The sequence below is a fragment of the Terrapene carolina genome, unplaced genomic scaffold (assembly GCF_002925995.2).
Source record: "Terrapene carolina triunguis isolate 2854851 unplaced genomic scaffold, T_m_triunguis-2.0 Scaffold926, whole genome shotgun sequence".
NCBI classification, from domain to species: Eukaryota; Metazoa; Chordata; order Testudines; family Emydidae; genus Terrapene; species Terrapene triunguis.
Window position 1 is genome coordinate 4,047,723 of NW_020665277.1, and position 23,882 is coordinate 4,071,604.

At 44.7% G+C, this 23,882-nt stretch overlaps 1 protein-coding gene across 1 annotated transcript in view; it reads left to right on the forward strand.

Annotated features, from left to right (window-relative positions):
• Positions 1-309: 309 nt before the first annotated feature.
• HIPK1 (homeodomain interacting protein kinase 1) overlaps positions 310-23,882 on the forward strand; it is a 30,274-nt gene continuing 6,701 nt past the window's right edge. The window contains exons 1-11 of the mRNA XM_029913808.1: positions 310-1,387; positions 8,653-8,776; positions 11,578-11,697; positions 12,759-12,845; positions 13,742-13,926; positions 14,387-14,549; positions 15,284-15,506; positions 17,790-17,911; positions 19,799-19,933; positions 22,814-22,956; positions 23,308-23,490. Coding sequence (XP_029769668.1) covers positions 312-1,387; positions 8,653-8,776; positions 11,578-11,697; positions 12,759-12,845; positions 13,742-13,926; positions 14,387-14,549; positions 15,284-15,506; positions 17,790-17,911; positions 19,799-19,933; positions 22,814-22,956; positions 23,308-23,490 — 2,561 coding nt within the window. The 5' untranslated portion in view covers positions 310-311. The remainder of the gene's footprint in view (positions 1,388-8,652; positions 8,777-11,577; positions 11,698-12,758; positions 12,846-13,741; positions 13,927-14,386; positions 14,550-15,283; positions 15,507-17,789; positions 17,912-19,798; positions 19,934-22,813; positions 22,957-23,307; positions 23,491-23,882) is intronic.

Genomic DNA, 23,882 nt, shown 5'->3' on the forward strand with positions numbered 1-23,882 from the left:
AGTGAGGAGCTGGGGCTTTTCTGCATTGCCCACAGCAAGGTCAGTGTCAGTGCTTGGCAGGTGAGGCTGGTAAATGTTCACTCCAGCCCCCAGGAAGGCCTGGGTGGCAGCTGTGGGAGCAGCTATTAGAAAAGAAACCTTGTTGCCTTCCATGCTGACATGGGTCATGTGGTGAAGGGTCTCTAGCTCAATAGGGTGCGTAGAAAGACTAATATGATCTTGGTTTGCTGTGCAAACTGAGGATTTCCTTGATTCTTGACCTGCTATTATGCGGCCATTACTAATCAGATCGTTCTCTTCTCATTTCAGGTATGGCCTCACAGCTGCAGGTGTTCTCCCCTCCGTCAGTATCGTCGAGTGCCTTCTGCAGTGCCAAGAAACTAAAAGTGGAGCCCTCTGGCTGGGATGTTTCAGGACAGAGCAGTAGTGACAAGTATTATACCCGCAGCAAAACCCTCCCAGCTGCTCAAGGGCAAGCAAGCTCCTCTCGCCAGGTAGCGAATTTCAGCATCCCTGCTTACGATCAGAACCTCCTTCTCCCTGCTCCTTCGGTTGAGCATATTGTGGTTACAGCTGCAGACAGTACAGGCAGCGGTGCAACAACGTCCTTCCAGAACAGCCAGACCTTCACACACAGGAGCAACGTTTCTTTACTGGAACCATACCAGAAATGTGGATTGAAAAGGAAAAGTGAGGAGGTCGACAGCAACGGTAGCGTGCAGATAATTGAGGAACATCCACCTCTAATGCTGCAAAACAGACCTGCGGTGGGTGCTGCGGCCACTACCACCACTGTAACCACTAAAAGTAGCAGCTCCAGTGGTGAAGGGGATTACCAGCTGGTCCAGCATGAGATTCTATGCTCCATGACAAACAGCTATGAGGTCTTGGAGTTTCTGGGCCGAGGAACGTTTGGGCAGGTGGCAAAGTGCTGGAAACGCAGCACAAAGGAGATTGTAGCTATCAAAATCCTGAAGAACCATCCCTCCTATGCTAGACAAGGCCAGATAGAAGTGAGCATCCTCTCTCGCTTGAGCAGCGAGAATGCTGACGAGTATAACTTTGTTCGCTCTTATGAGTGCTTTCAGCACAAGAACCACACATGCCTTGTGTTTGAGATGCTAGAACAGAACTTGTACGACTTCTTAAAACAAAACAAGTTCAGCCCACTGCCCCTAAAATACATCCGGCCAATTCTGCAGCAGGTGGCCACTGCCTTGATGAAGCTAAAGAGCCTGGGTCTGATACATGCTGATTTGAAACCAGAAAACATCATGCTGGTGGATCCCATCCGCCAGCCCTACAGAGTGAAGGTCATAGACTTTGGCTCAGCCAGCCATGTATCTAAAGCCGTGTGCTCCACTTACTTGCAGTCGCGCTATTACAGGTAAGGATTTATACATGAGACTATCTCTGTACCCTTGCATCTGTAAAGTAGACCTGGCACTGGAGGGGTGTCACTTATTGGGAGTAGAGGAGCCCCACATCCTCAACCAATATGCAAGAACCAGATCAGGGAGGACAAACCTCATCTCTTGGAAGGACTGAATTATTGTCCAGAGGGCAAGGTGTAAACTTAAGAGTCTACTCAGGCCAGAGCAGTACATCCACTGATAGTGGTGGGAAACTTACACAAAGATAAGGGTCAGAATGACCTTCATGCAGTACATAAACTTGTAGCCATTACCATTTATGGCCAGTACCTTAGTCACGGTCACTCAATAGGAAAACAAGCTCCATTTTATGTGTTTTTACATCTGCCCTTTATTTCTTTTCCTTCCCTGTGCTCCTCATTTCTCTACCTTTACCCTCTGTCACCTTCCGTATCTCCTTCCTGGCAGTAATTCCCACCGCCCCCTGCACACCCTGTATGCTGTGCTCCCACCTCTTTCCTGTCTCATCTGCTAAAATGATTAATGGTAATGCTGACATGTAGTGTGGTCAGGTTTAGTGCTAACACAGAGATAAATGGAGCTCAGCTGTTGTTTCAGGGTGTCTGCAGACCCAGGAAGACTGTATTGCATCAGTTAACCTCCCAAAAGGGAACTAAGCTTTTCTTTGCAACTATGAAATCTAGAAACTTTTGAACTGAAAGCGAAGGGTTCTCCGATCAGCTCAGGTTAGGAACCTCTGCAGCAGAATGTTCAGAGTTTGACTAAACAGTTATTTTGGTACTGCCATTTTGGAGAGTTACTCCTTTAATAAAATAGTGCCGGAGGCTGTATGCCTCTTTCATCATTAATACCAGAGATGCTGACGTGACCTGTGAGGTGGATGTTTAATCGAAGGCTGTATGGGCACCAGAGTTTGAAAAATATACCTGGCACCTCTGCTAGCTTGAGGGCTAAGTCTGCCAGTCGTCTTGAAAATGACTTTCCCACCTGCCAAGCCACGCATTTCATGAAGAGAGTAGTTATGAGAGGAAATTTGTATACAGGGGAGCAGAGCTGCTACTTTGGCAATGTGACCTCCCTAAACGTGCAGCCCTCTTCTTTTCTCCTCACCCCAAATGCCTGCAGTAAATTGCAACTAGCATATTCTGTGCATGTTCAATAGAAAATTAGCTGCTGCAGTACACTACCGGTAGATGCAGCAAAAGCCTTGAATTGTCTCCCCTTTCTGTAAAATGTCTCTTGACCAATTTAAAAATGAATTTATCAACTTTAATTAGCCATAACAATTTAAATATGTCAGAAGTTCACAACTTGTCCAAGGCTTGTCAGTTACCTGTTGTCCTTTTACCCGGTCACTCCCTGTATCTAGCATTGTAAGTGAACTCCATTGCACTGAAATAAGCCCTGCCATGCTTAACCATCCTGGGAAGGAAAGTGGGTTTGCAGACGGATAAGGAGATCTAATAGCGCTCTTTACAAAGGATTTCAGTGAGCCAGCTCTCTGCTCCCCAGCTTTATCCCCCTTGGGGAAGGCAGAAGCAGCTCCACCCCATACCCCGGGTCCCTACTCACCAGTCCAGAATTGCCATTACTCATTAAACCCCAGTAGGCATCTTTGCCCATATAGATAGAGCAGGCTGTGCCTTTCCCTTCCAGTTCTTAGATCATAGAATGTCAGGGTTGGAAGGGACCTCAGGAGATCATCTAGTCCAACCCCCTGCTCAAAGCAGGACCAATCTCCAGACAGATTTTCACCCCCTCAAGGATTGAACTCTCAACCCTGGGTTTAGCAGGCCAATGCTCAAACCACTGAGCTATTCTTCCTGAAGGAAGGCCTCGTGCTCAGCTCTGTCTTCCTTCCCAGTTCATGGTGACTTTTCAGTGTAAGTTACAGTACATTTTAAAGTGACCTCTGATGCCAGGAACCTTTTATTTGCCCATTTATTAAAGTAAGTTTCACAAAGGTCCTTCTGTTCCTACATGTCTAGAGTTATGCTCAATGGAGCACTATTTTTTCTCATGGTCATACAGCTACCCATTCAGTGGCTCGAAACAAAACAGTGTAACTACTCTGTGATCCTTCTAGCCTGAGAGAACTACCAAATAAATATCAAGACCTCATCCCCTGGCGTGGAGGGAGCATGGGGAGAGAAGTGTCCCAAGGGGCCCCTGGAAAGGAAACTGCTTGGTCTGCTATGCATATCATACTAAACTAAAAGCCACTTCCGTCTCCCCGAAGGTGGGGTGACTGGCCTTGCTGGAGAGAGGAGTAATCAAATGCTGTCTAAGTCTAGGCCTGCTTGCCTGATTCTTCCCAACTCCAGTGAATGTGGAAAACTATTTAATGTGGTGTGAAATTTACATCAATGTTTAGGCTAACTAAAATCTGCTTTCTAGGTGTAGAAACTAGTTTCTCTTGGGGAAGAGTTATGTTGCTTCTGGCATAATTTCACATTGAAAAGAGCTTTCAAGATGAGGCTTGAAGCTCCAGCATTGTGTTTGTGATAAGACAGACTAATTCGTGTTTTATTTCAGTGGCTGTTTTAAAACAAACTAATTGTTTCCTGTCCTGTCTTCACTTCGTATTGGTCTTATGTCAGTGTCTTGGCCACTCACTCAGGAATGGCTTTTTGAGCTAAAATTTTCAAATCTGGATACCTGAAGTGAGGCTGCTACAGGGACTTACGGCAGTGGCTTTTTCCAGAAGTGCTGAGTACTTAGACATCCCCTAACTTTAATGGGCTGTATGGGGGCTTGGCTCTTCTGGGAAAAAAGCAGTTTTGAAAGTCTGTGTGTCTGAATTTAGGAGCCAACACTGGCTCCTAGCCAACTGCTGTAATGAATGTAGCGTGGGCTTTAATTGTACAGTAACAGAATGGAAGACGCTATACTGTTCTGTGTCTAATTCTGTCGCCCACTTGGATCTAAATTGTGGTGAGGGGGGTGGGCTGAATTGTCCCTCCAGTACTCGTGGCTCTGAACTGCACAAATTTTTCACAACAGGAGAAGCCTAGTTTCATAATATTGTGCCTCTTGTCATTGAATCTGGACTATTTAAATCCACCCAGTAGGGTTTTATGGGGTGGGGGAGAGGGAGTCCATAATAGGTGCACTGTGGTGATTTTTGCTCCATCCACTGTGGTATTGAGCACTGGCAGCAGTTGGAGAGAGGCTGGCACCCTTGGGTTGCTGTTCCAGAACAGGCTACGGCCATGGGAGGTGAAGTGTGAGCAAGGGAAACAACTTCTGGATTCTGTTCTGCCTCATTGCATTCCTGGCTTGCCTAGTTGGATGACGCCGCTGGAGCCATATTTCCAGCAGAGATTTGACATTGACTTTGTCAGGCCAGGATTTAAAATGCACAGAATGTGCAATTGCTTTCCCTACACTGGTTGTGAGGTACCTGCTCCTAGGGAGAGGTGTGCTTGGGCTGGCTCACTCTCCGCTTTGGTGTTACTGTTAGCTCTGCAGTGCTGATCAGACTGAGGTAAATCCTGATGGAAGGGGGCATATGAATGTCGGGCCACGCAGGACATTTTCAGATGTCATTGATGCCTAGTAGGGGAGTCACATTAACAGCAGATCCATCAGACAGTTTAAGCTGCTCTGATAAGACACTTTCACAGTAACCAGCTCCAGGAGAGGGGACAGCTCTTTCCAGTTCTATGCATCCTATTGCCTATAACTGCTAGCGTGGTGAGTATGGGCCATTGCTACCTCGAGAGAATGCGGGAGGGTATTTATACTACTATCCTCATTGCAAGAGAAGACTCCGTACTGAGGCAGTCTTTTGGTGGAAATACAGGGCAATCACAGTAGTGAGGAAGATTCAGGGTCTGCATTGCGGAACAGGTGGGATGAGATGTGCTTAGGCCCATCTTGTAACCTACCACTACTGTACTGTATGTTGATCAGAGGAGCCTCCGTTGTGCAGTACTATCTGTTCCTTAGCGCTGTGCTGGGCCTTGTGCCCTGCACTGCTCTGGCCCTGGTTGGCCTTGGGAGCAGTAGTACATACCACCAAAAGTCTGACTTTCTCCACCTCTTAAACTAGCTTTGCTCCTACATGACTCTCTGGCATCGCCATTGCAATGGCATGAGCCGGAGATCAACACTTGCTCTCTGGACATGATCAAGGAGGAGGTGCCCTCTCCACAAACACCACTCCTTTTGAAACATTCTGGTAGTAGTGGAAGAATCTGAGTTTTGTGGCAACCTTCCCTGATGCTGGCTTGGGGTACTTGCTGGCCCTGGAAATCAGAATGTAACAATCTTCTACTCAGAGGAGGAATTCTATCAGTTGTCATTTTCTACCTCATAGACAGCTTCCGATAGTGCAGATGAATAATCTAATCCTAGAAAGATCAGGTGGGTGGTGCCTTTTATTGGACCAATTTCTGTTGGTAAAAGAGACAAGCTTTCGAGCTACATGGACTCTTCTACAGATCTGAAGAAGTTAGTCCAATAAAATATATTACCTCACCCACCTTGTCTCTAATATCCTGGAACCAACGTGGCTAAAACACTGCAAATTTAATCCTAGACAGTCCAGCTGTGAGGGTGACATCTGGCTGCTGTTCTGTTTCAACACCACTTTCAGTGTCGGGGTAGCCATGTTAGTCTGTATCTACAAAAACAACAAGGAGTCTGGTGGCACCTTAAAGACTAACAGATTTATCTGGGCATAAGCTTTCGTGGGTAAAAACCCAACTTTTCCAGACATTCTGAAGAAGTGAGGTTTTTACCCACGAAAGCTTATGCCCAAATAAATCTGTTAGTCTTTAAGGTGCCACCAGACTCCTTGTCACTTTCAGTGGTCACTAATTATAGTACTGCTAACTGCTGTCATTAGCAACCCCAGTCTAAAAGCAGATGTGAAGGAGGCTGATGGCTGTTGCATACCAGCTGTGTCTTGAACCAGTATGAAAACTGAGGCCTTCTGAGAAGTTAATCTATTTAGAGTGTAAAGTGCTCAGGGCTAGGGAGCGTCTGACACTGCAAGACTGTCCCTGGATGCACACACAGGACAAAGGAATATAATCCCACCTCCACTATCCATAGCCATTTACAGGCCATTTCATTTGAGTCAGGCCATACGTGTTCATGCAGGTTTGAACAAGATTGCGCTGTGGTCTGCTCTACCACAGGCCACTTCCATTGTATCCTGTGAGCCGTTAGATCTGTTAAACTCCCATGGACTTGGCTGGGAGTGCCACACGGGTACAGGCAGCAGACTTCGTCCTGCCTGCTAATTGGCAACACCTGCTGAGCAAGCTGGCCTTGATATGTTGGAATAATGGCACCTGGAGTTGGGAATCCTTTCGGGCTGCTAAATAAACCGACTCGTCTCAGTACAGTTCTTTAATATTCACATGCTGATGTTCTGGCTAAACATTTTCTTTCCATTTTGGACACGTTTGCATAACGTTACATCCGTTTGCAGGTAACCAATTGCTCCCAGACCCAGCTGAGCGTGAACACGCACACACTGACGTACAGGGCAGGGGACTAAAACGAAGCAGCATGTCACACTGACTGGGAGCAATTCCTGGCAGATATCCCTGGCTCGCTGTATTACTCTGAGAGCCGGAATAAAAGCCTGATTGCCACAGTTCTCTTTCTCGGGGGCTGGGCTAGTTAAAAGGGTTCACCTGCGTCCGAGAACTGCTTGTATTAAAGCAGCAGCCCTGTGCTGAATCAGTGTGACTACCCCTGCCACTAGAGTGCAGCAGGGAGGTTGGGGGGAACAGTTAACTGAGCTCACCTGTCAGTGGCACTTGCCTCATTCCCTGATGACCTGCATGTCAGCTGACTGGACAGCTGTGAGAAGTGCTTTTACTTTGGTAGATGTACGGCACCCGTGTTACAGTTACCTGGGAATCGTTCCTCACTATGCACAGCCAGGTGAAGGGTCAGATGGAAAATGGGATTAAGATGGGCTTTTCAGTGTCCTGCTGCAGAGTGCAATGTGACGGAGATACCCGTACATCCCTCAAGGCCAGAGTCCAAAACTGTAAAGCAAGATAATCCGTTTGAGAGCTGCTTTAACTGGAATGACTGTGCAATACATTTTTCTTGGTGTGTGTTTGCTACACGAGACATTACATACCAGTGTTAGGATCTACTGCCCAAGACCTGCCCAGAAAGCAGCGTAGACCAGTGTTTGGGACGTTCCTCTCCTCCCCCACATTGGGGTTACGATGGAATTGGTTATTCCTAGGAAAACGGAGGTTCTACTGTTTCCTGTACTTTCCGGAGTGAATTCCTGTACCTGCTCCCATGATCCCTTGGCCTTACACCATATGTAAATACAACCTGTGAGCAGGCAGAACTGCAGGTGTTTGTTTCACAGCTGTGTGTGAGGCAAAGGGATAGCTGTGCTAAAATATCATCTCCTGCAACATTTCTGTCCAGATGGGTTATGCAGAAAAAATCCTCTCCGGGGTTTGAGATTTAAAAGCAGCACATTGTTTTGTTCGTAATCTCCCTGAGAGGGGCTGGGCAGGGGGGTTTATGCTTGGTGAGGTTCTGTTGCCCCAAACCCCATAAAATAATGTGGCAAAACACTGACCATCACAGTGTCTGGCTGTGTTCTCTTCGTCCACCTTAACCCTGAGATGTCCCAAATAAACCCTATATAAACACTAAGCAGTGTAAACAAAGTGGCACTCTTCTCTCTGCAGAGTGTCCTGGCTTGGGTCTACAGACCACTCTTTTCCAGGTGAAAGCAGCCAAAGCCCGTGTAAACCTTCTGAACCTATCTAGACTCCTCTGCTGCTGATTAGCTGAGCTGAGGGAGCATCACCCGATAGGACTTAACCCCCACAATGCCATGCTGCTGTCTGACATGCCTGTGGGGACATGCTAGGGCTGGGTTGTGTGATGGCTGGGGGTCACCCTATCATGTGACTAAATCTGCTAGCAACATACTTGCCGTTTACAGGGGGGCTGTAGCATAGGGTAATTCTCATTGGTATGAGATGTCTCTGGACTGTTGAGTCCTCTCCTCTTGGGCTAGAAGACTGCGCTGTTGATTTACTGTGGCTGTAAAGGAAAAATAATCAGCGCTGCTAAGTGAGGATGAGACAACACTATTAGGCTAGCGAGAAATGCTGCACCTTTACAGGGAGCCACTTTTAACGTTACAAGGAAGCATCTCTGGGAAGCTCTGCTCTGCTGTACAAGGTGCTTGAATAATATGTAAATAGGCACCATTTGCTTTCTGTGCCAGGCTGAACATTTTAATCTTGTTTTGCAGAGCTCCTGAAATCATCCTGGGTTTACCGTTCTGTGAAGCTATTGACATGTGGTCCCTGGGCTGTGTGATAGCTGAGCTGTTCTTGGGTTGGCCTCTGTACCCAGGAGCTTCAGAATATGATCAGGTAAGAGCTTATAGTGCATACAGGGCAGTGCTTGTTCAATCCGAAGGAGCTTCTTTTTTAATAAACCCTGTGAAACTGAAGTACTCTAATTCGGATTCTGCTCTGATATGGTCTGCTCAACATGTGGTCTTCAACTGCTTCCCTGCTTTGATCCAATTTTCTTTCTATCTGTGATAACGGAGGCTGCTTCTCATTTGTGCCCTGCCTCCCCCTTTGCCTTTGAATAGAGAATGCAGAGGTCTTGCGTGTGTCTGACTTCTGTTTAATATACAACCTGCAGTTCCTTTGTGGCACAACTGAGGTGCTGTGTCTCAGTCCTGGTTGTGCACAGCGCTCTGCAGTTCAAGAGGGACAAGTTAGCTACAAGAGCAGTGGTCCCAGGGCGGCCTGCCATGCAGTTCCTGTCATGTTAATTCCTACAGAAGCTCTGATCTCTAACGCAGAGCGTGTCCCAAATACAGTCTCTGCAGCCTGTGAAGAGCAGTGTGCGCGTATGTGGAGGTATCTCTTGAACGGCTGGGTCTTGCAGTGTACAAGTAGCAGTATTACCTGGCTGTTAGCCTGCCCATAAAAGGGCAACAAACCTAAATAGAACAATGCTTTTCCAAGTACAGCTTCTCCATCATGTGGTTTGTTTTGTTTTGTGGTATTACCATTTAACAGTGTCTGGTACATTTCACTCTACATAAAAAGACCCTCTCAAATTAGCTTTTAGTGTCTCTTCACTGCCGTAAATTTCCAGAGGAAATGCAGTGGTACATTAGTGAGCAGACTGAGTTAGAAATAACTAAAGTATGGCATGGTGGTTTCCTTCTACGGTAAGGTTCATGTATTTCTGCGAACCTTATCTCAGTGCGTAGGTGGGTGGGGACGAAGGTCGGGTTCTCATTGCTTAGTATAGAGTTCTGTAATCCTCCAGAAACTCGGGGTAGCCCGTACTCTGACTTCATGTGGTTTAGTTTGATGTCTGTAGGGAAGATGTTTGTTTTTACCTGAGTTGCAGCAGTAAATGCAGGCCCAGTCAGGGTTTGCAGGAGGCATCTCTGGAAATGAGCACCAGGCTTGGCCTTGTTAAGCAACCTTGGCCTTGCAGGAGGCAATCTGCTCTTCAATAATGAGGACATGGGAATTAATTTGGACTCCAGCTTTAATTGCTCAGCATCTAGTGGATGATGGTTGTTGGAAATTATTTCTTAATTGTACTACTGAAAATTTTGTTGCTTAAGTATGAAAAATATAAACACTGGTCAGTTTGAACCCAGATTGCTAGAAATGAAAAGCTAGGCCACAAATTCATCTTGGCTCACAAGCCACACAAATGTAGTAGCCTATCTAGTGCCTGTGAATGTTCAGCTGCTCAGGAAGCGCCTAATACCAGAATAGCCAGTGCATTGGCAGAACTACGTGCAGTAATTTGAGCTACAGATTACGGTATCAGTAACTACAGTGCCTAACAGCCAGTGTTTCCAGTCCTGCACTTCCACAAGTGGGTTACACGTTCACTGATTATTATTTTTACTTTTAAGAAACTGATCTTTTTTCTTGTCCTAACAAATTGTATCATTTCTCACACTGAAACTTGAGGAGCAGATAGTAGAAGATTTGAGAAAATACGTTGTTGATATTTAAAATTATTCCTCTGCTTTATAATGGAGTGTCTTTTTCTTTTTAAGGACAGCTTGGTACTTTGTAATGTAGCATATTGTTATGTTACTGATACTGTAGCCAGTGTTCTTTAAACATGTTTTATGCACTTTTCTGGGGGGAGGGTTATTTACTTGGTGGTTTGTTTGTTTTTTATTCCAAATGTTGATGCCCTAAAGGATACAGGGGATCTACGTGCTTTATGAATCTAAACTTGCATCCTTGAAGTCAGTGGGTGCTTTGCCACTGGACCCTTTGCGATCAACACATCCAAGGGTGGATATGCCCAGACCCAACTGCATCACTCAGATACCTATATCTTTTCTGATAATTATATATTTAAATATAGAAGAATGAGGGGGGATTTGATAGCAGCCTTCAACTACCTGAAGGGGGGTTTCAAAGAGGATGGAGCTCGGCTGTTCTCAGTGGTGGCAGATGACAGAACAAGGAGCAATGGTCTCAAGTTGCAGTGGGGGAGGTCCAGGTTGGATATTAGGAAACACTATTTCACTAGGAGGGTGGTGAAGCACTGGAATGCGTTACCTAGGGAGGTGGTGGAGTCTCCTTCCTTGGAGGTTTTTAAGGCCCGGCTTGACAAAGCCCTGGCTGGGATGATTTAGTTGGGAATTGGTCCTGCTTTGAGCAGGGGGTTGGACTAGATGACCTCTTGAGGTCCCTTCCAACCCTGATATTCTATGATTCTATGAAATAATACATATATTTGGTAACATTTTTAAAACCCTTCACTCCTCTTTAAAAATGTTTAGTGATTATGTTGGGGAGTGCTGCATTTACGCTAGACTTTCCCTTTTTATAAATAGCTTATTCTCAGTCTGCTAAAAGAAAGAAAATTTCTGTAAAAAGGCAGGGAGGCACATTAGAGTTTACCAATACCTAAAATCTCTGCAGAAAATTAGGTAGAACCAGTTAAATGTGCTTGTAAATTCTTGAGAATTGCATCTTCCGTTTTGTATCATGAAATTTCAGTTATTCAGACAGCCTATATTTTAAAAAAATGGAACTTTTAGAATTGTATTTAGAGCCTGTTTCCTATTCATTGTTAACAAAGTTGGTAGAACCTCAATAGTTTGCTCTACTAGATTTAGTTATCAGTCCGGTTTGTTGGCGTCTTTGTTAATTTTTTTTCTTTACAGATTCGTTATATTTCACAAACCCAAGGCCTTCCAGCAGAGTATCTTCTGAGTGCAGGAACGAAAACAAGCAGGTTTTTTAACAGAGATCCAAACTTGGGATACCCACTGTGGAGGCTAAAGGTTTGTGTCTCTCTTTAACTTCAAAATCTGTTCTGTCCATCACGGACCTGATCCAAATCTCATTGTTACGTGATTTTAATATGTTGTGAAGTACCCTTTAGGTTGTAAATATCGTTCAGATGTAGTTGATTTGTACATTTCCTTTTAGAAGCTGGACAAACCCCTAGTACATTTCTACCAATAGCAATTGAGAGTGATATTGACAGCAAAACGTGTGTGATAATGGCCATTTATTATGGACTGCTCGATCTGCATGTCAGAGATGACCTACTTCAGCCGCTGAGCAGCCTTAGGAGTGAAATGAAGTGTATTTCATGGTAGTTTGTTAGTTGGGCTGTTGAAGGCTTTTAACAGAAACAAACTCCTGGTGAGCTCTTGGGAGAAACAGGCTTTCTTTGTGAAAGATTCAGAACAGACACGCACCTTGTGAGAGTTTGGAAAATCTACTCAAGTTCTAGAGTCCTCCCAGGAGTTCCCCCAACAGAAGTGAAGGAGAATACCTGATATTATTGATGTTTCTAAATAAACAAGCAAAACAAAAAATGGCAAAAACCCACCCCCTGGTTCTGGGGAATAAACTCCCAGGCCTCCTTTAGATCATAGAAGCAAAGGAGGTGAGAGGGCCATCTTATCCCCCTTAGGGTTCACTTTTACATGCCTCAGTTTGGCTTTTGCCCATATCCTAAATACTCCTGCTTCCACTGCTCTCAAATACCCTCTCAGAATCTGGCATTCACTTTGGTAGAACTCTTCTAGGATGGTGGAACATGAGCAGCGTTGGAGTCTATCCTTGACCAATAGTCAGCTCAGGTTTGGCCACATTCTCCTCCAAGCCAGTATTTCAGTTTTGCAGTGAGTTGCTCCTGCTGGGTCACGGAGCCAGGGAGCTGGTGACTGTTTACTCCTGCCCTACTTGCAAATGGCTTATTGCGTTTGCCCTCTAAAATAGGCAGAATAATTATATGGCCCAACCTTTTGGTCGTTGGCTTTTCTTTGTTTTTGTTTCAATCAAATATTAACGCCAGGCTCCAGCTGATCCGAACAAATGTTTTATTTTATAGACTCCAGAAGAACATGAGTTGGAGACAGGAATAAAATCAAAAGAAGCTCGGAAATATATATTCAACTGTTTGGATGACATGGCGCAGGTGAGTAGAGGAGGCTGTTGGAAAATGAATAATGGCTAGAGGCGGTGCTAGGCCATTGGGGGCCCTAAGCAGGGATATTCTCTCCCTCCCCCCCCCCCAACACATACTAATAAAGCGAATGGGGGGCCCCCTTCAGCTGCTTGGGGCCCTACACGATTGTTTAGTCTGCTTACGCCCAGCGCCGGCTCTGATAATGATGCCATTTGAAACACACCTGTACAACGTAAAGGGGGTTATGAGGAAGAAACTGCTGTGGCTCAGAAGTCCTGACTCTGCTTGTTCCTCCCCCTCACCCCCCCATCCATTGTGAATGCTGGTGCCACTCTGCCAGTGGTAGCAATGGTGAGGGTGCAGTGCAGGCAAAGCAGCACTACTGCTTGTACCTGCTCGAGCAGGCCTAGAAGGCATGGTGGGTAAAATGCTGCTGCCTTATCTACACAAGTGGAACAGCGCTGTTAGCAATGGTAGCAAAGCCTTCAGGAAACGGCTAGGGGAGACACACAGAGGTGTAACAGATCAGCATTTTCTGCCAAAAAAGTCCTTGAGTGCACATTCAAAGCTGCCTGAATCTTAACTATGGAAACTGTTAGAGGCTAGCTTTAGCCTTCCCTTTGTGTAGGATAACATATCTGGAAGGCATTGGAGAATCCAGCCCAATTGATTTCACCTCAGCGCACCGACTAAATATTGAAAAAGAATTCCGTGCATAAGTTAGATTCAGATTTCTCTGCATTAGTGAATGTAGGCTGGGGAAGGAGAAACCCTAAAGTGATAGCATTTAAGAACCAGCATTGGTTATCGGCACTTTCGTAGGCTATGGAATTACCGATTTGTATAGCAGTAATGGATTTTACATTGACACTAACTGTTCTCGGGTTTTTTTTTCTTTCCCAAAGGTGAATATGTCTACGGACTTGGAAGGGACAGACATGTTGGCAGAGAAGGCTGACCGAAGGGAGTACATTGATTTGTTAAAGAAAATGTTGACGATTGATGCAGATAAGAGAATTACTCCACTGAAGACTTTAAACCATTCATTTGTTACAATGACCCATCTACTGGATTTCCCACACAGCAACCAGTGAGTTGGTGGCACTTTGGTTTTTGCATTGTTCTAGATGGATTTCTCAGCATGACATAGAACAGCATATCTCAAGTGTCCTGGCATGTCAGTCTAATCTGCCAATTAAAAAGGAATATTACCGGGGGGTGGCTTCTCTTGTGTTTCCAGTTTAGTTACTTAGACTGAATTTGTGTTCTCCCAATTCACGAGACACAGCAGGAAGCTTATCCAGGTGACTTTTTTTTTGGCTCACATAAATATTTTTCTCCACTAGTTAGGGGCTGTATTATTTAGTTTTGCCAGATCTCTGACATTCTTTGTTGCTGTAAAGCTAAAAGCATATACATGCACATGTAAAACAGTATTCTAAGAGCTATGTAATTCCCTTCCTTCCCTTTAATCCACTGCTTACAGTGGAGGATACGCTGTATGTACTGGTATTGTATGTCTAATATTTCCCTCACTCATTCTATTTCAGTGTGAAGTCCTGTTTTCAGAATATGGAGATCTGCAAGCGAAGAGTTAATATGTATGATACAATTAATCAAATAAAGAGCCCATTCACAACACATGTAGCTCCTAATACAAGCACAAACCTAACTATGAGCTTCAACAACCAGCTCAATACAGTGCACAATCAGGTATGTGAGTCTTTAGCTTTGGGAAATGTTTTTGATGCTGTGGGCCAAATCCTGCTCTGCAAAGTAACTCCACTGAAGTCAGATATTTTGCATTTACACGTAATGTAGCTGAGCAGAACTTGCCCCTAAATTAATAGAACTGTGTTGCTGCCATATGAGAACCAGTTCTGAGTTTTAGTGTTCAAGTGTTGTTGCTACATACAAATTTAGACACGTTCTACGCAAATGGAATTTTCAGTGATGTGTTAAAATTCCTTAGATAACATCTTGATTCAGAATTTTTTCCTCCACTCATAAGGCTATAGAAATTAGAGATGGGGCAGACCTATTAAGACATACACCCCAGCTGGGGGCAGTGCAGGCTAGTTCAACAACAGCTGACTCATCGCTTCCCCACCTAGTGGAGTTGGGTTTTTTTGAAGATACTTTTCAGAACGTGTAGGCTGCTTTTGCAATTTCATTTTCCATATAGTTGGCAAGGCCAAACTGACACAGAAAGTTTCTCTGCTCTGTTACTCTGATTGTATTGGCCTGCCAGTCCAGAGGCATGAAAGGCAAAAAATAGAAAGTGGGTTCAAATACAGCTTTTTTCAGGTCTGTTTTCTCCCTTACCTTTATTTTAATTCTTTAGCTGATGTCATTTCATGCCAGGGTTCTGCTACCTGCAGTAGTTTGTTCCTGGGATATGGGGTACGTAATACAAATATGCCCATTTATAATGTTTTGTTTTCTAGGCAGGTGTCTTGGCTTCCAACTCTACTGCTGCTGCTACTCTTTCCCTGGCAAACTCGGATGTCTCGCTGCTAAACTATCAGTCTGCTCTGTACCCATCATCTGCAGCACCAGTTGCAGGCGTAGCGCAACAGAGTGTTTCCTTACAGCCTGGAACCACCCAGATCTGCACACAGACCGATCCATTCCAGCAAACATTCATTGTTTGTCCCCCTGCTTTTCAAAGTAAGTGGAAAAACCTGTTGCATTCTACTGGAGTTTCAGCCAAATGAAAATAAAATCTTGTGATTTGGGCCAAGTAGAGAAACTCCAGGAGATCACTCTGTGCTCTCACATGTGAATCTGAAACCATTGAAATCAGCCCAGGTGTGTATGTATGTCTGGTTCTCCTCTCCCAGGACACGCTTGGACAGGTGAGGAGAACATACCTGCCTACTAGGCAATCTTCAGTCACTTTATTGTTCAGCCATTCCCCCCCCCCCCCCCCCCCCGAGCGTAACACAACAGCATTCCTCAGGGCTATAGGAGGAGTTTGACCCATCTGAGACTTAAGAAAACCTCTGAAATGTTTCTCATTCCCTGAATGACACCTCAACGCTCATGATGTTCTGTTTGACCTTTGAGCGGTCAGGGTTGCACATGCGCACAATCTACTTCCCATTGAGAACCAGCATGAGAAAGTTGTGATGAAAAGGGGATTTTTCTAGAGATTTAATTGTTTGAAACTCAGGCCTAGAATAGAAATCCCTCCTGAGTCTTGTCCGTGAATCTATTATTGGGGGGGGCCTAGAACTAGGTTCACTTTCATAGTGGAGCAGAAATTTATTTCTAGGCTTTAGTTTCTTGGCACCAAGAGCATTTGGAGAGACACTCTAGGGTTAGAACATGCTTGGAATATGCACAGGTGCTATCGCAGTTAAAATTTTCATCCCGACAGCGATTCCCTTAAATTTCTAGAATGAATATGCACTCTTGGAATCTCAGTTCACAAGTGTTAATACAGTTGTGCAGCTTGGTGGCAAGAAGTAAAAGAATGCCAATTGCAAAGAGATAAAGCTACACAGAGTAAGAAATGCAGCTGCTGATCGTGAAAGTTTCTCCATTTGTATCTGGCTTATGCTAATATGGTAGGTTATGAATGAAGCAAAATATCGTGATAGAGCGAGTGCAGGACACAGTGGCTGCAGTATGCAGGTTGTACTTGTTTTTAGGTAGCATGGTAACGTTAGAAGTGTTTGACTATGTTCCCTTCCGGATGTGATTGAGGGGAGTGCATTTGGCTGGCTTGTATGCACCTAAGCTTTAGAGAATTCTCCAGTGCCATCTTGAGAATTTTAGGGACTTGCAGAGACTGTAATTGTTCATTAGCCAGGGCTTTATTGGTGGGTTGTGTCTGATACCTCCAGCTACACACCTGCCATCTCTGAAAGGTCCATCTAGTGCCAAATGCTTCCGAAGGCTAGGAAGTCCGTAGACAGTGAAGGCAAGCCGAGGTCTTTCAAGGGAGAATGTAGGTGCCAAACTGATCTGAAACACTCCATTTAAGTACTACTTGTAAAGTTAAGCCTTGTCTAGACTGTCAAAAATGACACTTGTAATGGTGGAGGAGCACCAGTGGAGCTGAATTATAGGTCCCACTTTTGCCAGAGTAGATGTACCTTTCAAAGAGCAGACAGGGAACATAGCTCAGTGTGGACAAGGTATTTTCATGCACACAAGGATTTCAGTTACTGTAAAAAGGAAATGGAAGGGAATGTGAAGGGAAGGGCATCATGACCCAGTGGCACCAGATCATTTCCCCATGTCCCCCAGTAAAGAATTTGTCTTCTCCTGGAGGGTGCAGCACCTTGCAGACACTAGTAGATGTATGGTTTGGCTTAGTTGTGACTTTAATTGTTTAGAAAGTGTTTCTGGTAGTGTTTCCTATATGTTGGGAGTGATTTATAATCTTTTAATGGATGTCTGCAGGTGGTGTGTAAGTACAGTACATAAAGACTTCAGAACTCCAGAAACTATTCTTTTTTTGTTTCCATTTAAGTATGGCATATTTAAACTGGGTGGTGTTTGGATTCAAGTTCCGCCTGGCCAGCAGAGTCTGAAAACATTCCCATCTCATGGCTGTTCAGTGACCTACATTAAATAGGTAGCAATAGTCTCAGACCAGTTCTCACTGAACAGGTGTCCGTGTTGCAAAAGCCAAGACAGAAAGTGCAGCACTGCTACCAGCGCTAATTCCCAGCAAAGCCTTACAGAAGGCGCAAGTGGCCATGTGTGGGTATGAATACCCTGAGCTTGTCATTCGCCGTGGGGAGCAGGTTGCTGCTGGACAAAGGGAGCCCTTCTGTCGGGTGTGGGGTGCCCCATTTCTGTGGCCCCTCTTTCCCTGATGGCTGAGGCTGTGACCGTGTCTCTGTTCATCCTGCTTTGGTTGGCAAGAATTAGAGTCTGAAAAAACATTTGGATAATAAAGAAAACAGTTTAACCATGGCTTCTTTCTTTTCCGAACAGCCGGACTTCAGGCCACTGCAAAGCATTCTGGGTTCCCAGTACGGATGGAGAATGCCGTTCCGATTGTACCACAAGCACCAGCAGCACAGCCGCTGCAGATCCAGTCGGGAGTTCTCACACAGGTAAGAACGGGGGCAACTGGAATTCCACCTAGTGCAAAGTACAGTCCAACTTTGTTCTCTCTCGTTGGAATGGCAGCCATGTCTTGTTGGGGGCGTGCGTGTGTGTGTGTGTGTGGGGGGGGGGGGGGGGGGTTTTTTTTTTTGTGAGAAATCGCAGAGAGGAGGAGGAGGGGGGGACCTGGATCCCAGTGATATATAGGTTCATATCAAGCTCGAGTCTGCCTGGTTCTGCTGGGATATTGTAAGTCTGAACCTTATTTGTTACTTTGACACTTCACAATTCTCCTGTGCCAAGTGCCAGCCAGGAGGGACTGTTAGTGGAGTCCATAAGTCCTTTAGAATCTGATATTTGCATAGAATATTGACGTGCCCTACCAATCTGCAGGCAGAGGATAATTACAAAGCCAGGAGAGTAGTTTGTATTTCTTTATGCTCACTGGCTGTGGGGTTTGGCCTTCCATAATGGGGTAAATATTTAGTCTCCTGAGACTTCTGTCTTCCTCTGGATGGGACTGGTGTTCAAAACATTCGGTTCTTGTCTGTACCTTCCTACATAAGGCAGGCTATCTGCTTAAAAGCCAGACAGCAAATTCCATAGGAAATTAATTGGTTTCTATGCATTATTTACCATGTGAAAAATGAGATCCCAGAAAACAAAAGTAAAGATTTGAATTATTGATGTTGTATATTCCCATCTTTAATTCAATTCAATTACTTTTGCATCCTCTTTTTTTTGCATAATTGCATCCTTGACATGCGTGGATGTGTTTCACTGATTGTATTTATTTCCAGATGTGTTATCAGAAGTAATGATTATCTTTGAAATTTGAAATATATAGTCTGTTATTTTACAAAAACTTTAAACTCTTATTTGTCTTCTGCCATAAAAACAAAACTATTTCCAACAAAGCAGTGTTTTATTTAAATATACAATGGGTACACAGTAATAAGCACATTTATTGTAGGACATTTTTGTACACTGAAGAATCCATCATCTTTATGGATAATACTATAATTGTACTAGTTTGCATAGTTTCACAGTTTCTGCTGACAGTTACATAGGGAAATAATGTGCATACTCTTAATTGTAACGGCCAAGAAATCTGGGGGAAGTATATCACAGTGACTGGTCTAGTCATACAGGAGCAATTTTAGGTGATAAATTGTAATTTATTTGTTCAATTCAAATAATTGAGGTAGCATTTGATGATGCATGCATTTGGTTTAGTATAATTGCACAGGTCACAGTATTCAATGAACAGAATAATCTTAAAGGAAGCCATCACGAAGCAGCCCATTCCTGCTGCTCTTCATGATAAAGTACCAAACTGCAGTTAAAAAAAAAAACAAAAAACAAAACAAATACAATGATTTTATGGATTAGGTTTGTTTCTTGGCAATCTCTCCATGATTAATGTTAATTTCTAGTAATCTAAAGACCCTGGTGACTGAGATTATTAAAGTTCCTTAGTTTATTCTTTCCCGAGAATACTGTACACGAAATAGCCTGTGTATGATTATATATGATGTGTTACATCAGCGGTGAAGCATATATCACTATGGCCCAATACAGTATATACAAGAGATGGCCTGGAATACACACATCTAGGATCCACCCAGAATAAGGTAGTATAAAGTTTGAACCAGTTTTGTGAAGCTGGTTCCTGTGTCCCTCGCACTTCCCTCAGGAATGTTTGCCAGTTGGTCATATTAGCCCACCTAGAGGGCCAGAGGGAGTAGTGGTTTGAATACATATGTTTGATTGCTGAGAGACATCGAAGAGTGTTGTTAGTACCAATAGGTTGAGAGCCTTTCTGGCCCTATTGCTGAACCCAGTTAACCTGCCTCAGGACGTGTGTTTCACTCACTGCCTAATCTACGTTTCAGGGAAGCTGTACACCACTAATGGTAGCAACTCTTCATCCTCAAGTAGCCACCATCACGCCGCAGTATGCGGTGCCCTTTACTCTGAACTGCGCAGCCGGCCGGCCAGCGCTAGTAGAACAGACGGCTGCAGTACTGGTAATTGCCTCCCTTGATTGTGTTCACTAACGGAGTTTTTGTTTTAACTTAGACTTGCAGAGGGCATGGAAGCATGTGCCATCTTGTGGCTGTGTTCTTGCTACATCTTAATGTCTTGTTGTTTTCCTCCCCAACATTGCTGACGCACTGTCTGACTCTGATGTTTAGTGTGGCTCTAAAGAATCCAGATCCATTGACTGTTGCTCTTTACTAGTCTAGTATTATAAAGCTCTTCTCCTAAGCTCAGAAGAGCTGTAATCCTATTTGTCTTTTGCTTACTGTCCTGTCTTTACCTTTTAATTGTTGTAAACAAAGGAAACGGCCTTTAGGTTGACTCTGCTACAGGTACCTGGATGGCCAGAATTTGAACCAGTTGGCAAGTTAGCTGCATTTTTTGTTTTAAAGCTTCTTTGCATGTAGAACTGTTTCAAGTGCTTAAGCTCAGGTTAAAACCTCTAATAATAGCAAGTGCTTTTTAATTTATTCCTTTAGCAATCAAGAAACCTTAACCTTCATTGAATATTGACAATAATTCTCTGACCTTTCATTATCTATAACCAATCACTGGCAGCTTGCATCATCCAAAGAAAGATGTTGCTCCCCACAGATGCTTTTTGTTCTTATTACATTTTGTGGTTGAAATTAAAGGTGAGCTCTAGCTTTTTAGATGGCAACAGTTTCTCAGGCTAGTTCTGATTAAGCTAAATGTCCTACTGACAGGGGCTATGGGAGGGGGTGCACCTGGTTTTAAAATCTGTGCTTTCAAAATTGTTGCCCTCTGAATTTGTCTGGTATCTGCATCAGAATTGACCCTGCAGATGTCACAAGCCAGTCATTTTAAAACCCCAGAATCAGATCAGTGAAGCATATGGAAACATTACAATGCACTTGAAGTCCTGTCCTCACATGTCTTTCAAAGCACACTCCATTTCTTACATAAACCATTTTGTCTTTTTGTGGCTTTAAAAGCAATAACTTATTAGCATTTTTTTGCCCAAGCTGGAGACTTGTTTTGGGATGGAATTTGCTCAAGCCGGAGCTCTGGCCTTACTGTGACTAGTGACTTAAGCTTGGCCATTCGAGTGTCTGCTACTAGCCACAACATTAAATGCTCCCCGTTTTTGAGGTTGGAAAGGCAGGCAAGTGGGTTCTGGTGGATCACAGTGGTTTGTACAGAAAGGACCCAAAGGATCTTATCTCTCTTCCACCTCTTCTCCAATTCTGCTTGCTGAAGGGTTGCCATTGAAAATGGCAGGAGTGGATGTAGCAGAGCACGGGCACCGTTAAGTGATTGGTGACTCTTTCAAAGTGCATTTGGGTTTCTGAGCTAACAGGCCAATTAGATCTGCTCTTCCATCTGTGTGCAGTGGACTTGGGCGCTTCACTCCCCTGTACCTCAGGAGGAGACCAGAGCCATCTGTCTTCAAACTAAGAGCCTGGATTCTAATTCTCTCCAGAGAATTTGATATTTCCATTTGGTTTCCTGGAGCCTTTGGCCCAAATTGCTCACCTTTAGTGCTTCCGACACTTCTCTCTTTGCTTCTTAACTTACGTTTGCATTAGCCATTTGCTAAGCTTTGCCTATTTTTGTCCTTCCTCTGTCAAAACAGTTCGTCGCTTGGAAGGCCTGATTTCTGCCTCCCGTTGGGAAGTTAGATTTCACTCTGTATTAAACTCTCTGCTTTGTCTTGTGCAGGTGTTGGCTTTTGGAAAGACGCATGGTGTGACTTAACATATTTCTCTTTTTTATTATTCTGCTTATGTTGGCAGAGGTGTTAGCAGTTCTCTGCTTGAAGGCTTCTTGTTTGGAACCAGTATTTGTAATAAGTGGATCTGTTACTTGCAGAAATATTTTGTTTAAAACAGCACGTGTTTGTGGTTTTGCAGTTTAAACTGCAAGAAATAGAACCATGTGTGTTCTACGTCGTAGCGCTATTGTACTGCAGAAGCATATTACCAATTTAGACTGAAAAGCCAGGATCCCTATGACCTGAAAGTGGGTGGATTTTGAGCACCTCACATGTGACAAACACAGCAAGAGATGCGCTTTTTTTTCTTTTTTAATATATTGACTGTTTTTTTTTCCTTCAGCAACTCAATCCAAGTGGTAAAAAGTCCATATTTGTAACTAGATTTTTATTTCTGGGTCATGTGAGCAAGATGAACTTATTGGCTTTTTGCAAATGTTGGACTTCACTTATCTAGACTACTGAAACCTGCATTTTGCTCCATTTCCTCAGTCTTTTTGTAAACTATGAAAACATATTGCAAATGTGGCCTAGACCCTTCGGTAACAGTGCTTGAATCAGGGGAGATTGGCATTTCTGCCATTACCCCACTTCCTCTCTCCCCGGCTGGAGAAGAGATTGGGGAGGAGCAGAGAAGTTTCTGCTGCCTTTGCTTCCCCTCAGTTTGAGCATTATAAACAATTTGTGAAACAGCTGCTGAATGGGCTAAATGGCTTCCAAATTGAACTACTTCATTGAAGATTCTTTCATTTTATTGTCCTCAGAACCATCTCAGATGCACTTGTTCTCTAGTAATGGCCTCTTAGGTGCTCAGCAGAAATGGCCCCTAGTGTTCTGGTGGATGTAGTCTACCCACTTTCTGGCACTCTTTCTGCAGTACAGTCTAAACACCATCCTCTTCCCCAGGTGATGTTTGTGATAGAAAAGGTGGACAAACTGGCTGAGGAAGTTTGTTTCTCTGGTTTTCTTGTTCTGTTCCTGTAGTGAGGCCATGGGAGGAAGTGCAATCACATACCTTTATCTCTGCAAGTTAACAATCTGCACAGCTGATTCTGTTGTTTGGAAGGGTCTTTCTCGCTACTCTTGGAAGCTGAAGCTTAGCGAGTCCCTCTTTCTGTTTGTTGTTTTGCAGCAGGCCTGGCCTGGAGGGACCCAACAGATCCTGCTACCTTCCACCTGGCAGCAGCTTCCAGGAGTTGCACTGCACAATTCTGTTCAGCCCACAGCTGTGATTCCAGAGACGATTGGAAGCAACCAGCAGTTAGCTGACTGGAGGTAAGGGTCTGTGTTAACGCAGAGGTGCTCCTGAGCCCAGTGACATGATGGCATAATTTGTAGCAGGTAAGCGTTTCCGTCATTAACAGCTTCCATGTCACCTACGCCAGTGCCACCGTTGTCAGGACTAGGACTAATACTATTGAAATGTGCAGCCTACATCTGAAGCGTCACAGTGCTTGAACCAGTGTGTTAGAGAGCCGCTTGCGGCCTAGAAGATCCAGTGGGAATGTGAGCCAGTGCAAACCCACAGACCTGCCTGAGAGCACCGGCTCCCCACATTCCTGCCTGCACTGTGCCCTCCCATGGTGCCTGCAGCCCAGTCAGCGTTTGGGTCTCTCCCCCCCGTAGGAACGCACATTCCCATGGAAACCAGTACAGCACCATCATGCAGCAGCCCTCCTTACTGACCAACCACGTGGCTCTAGCTACTGCGCAGCCTCTGAACGTTGGAGTTGCTCACGTTGTCAGGCAGCAGCAGAGCAACGGCCTCGCAGCAAAGAAGAACAAACAGCCAGCACAGAGCACAGCCAAGTAAGGAGCCCTCCCTGCTGACCCTTCGACACACTGGGGGGAGATGTGCAGATCCTGGGGCGCTAGCATCTTGCTCACACAGGGGGCCCTGTCTGCAACTGTTTTTAGTGAGCTGCCAGCTAAGGGCTGAATGCTGAACTCCTTCCTCGGGCAATCTTCACTGCAATGGGAGGGCAGGGACTGTCCCCAGGTGTGTGCATTGCCAGCAGATTGGGGCCCTGCCCTCGTCGGGGCCTCGAGGTATTCTGTAGTACAGTCTGGCCTCTGAACAAGGGAGGACCAGAGGGGATCCTCCTGCACTGAGGGGAATTCCACCCCTTTAATCCTGCGCGCTGGGACTTGGAGCTTTTCCTGGCTCTCCTGACCTGATGGGTGTTGAGTTCTATCAGGAT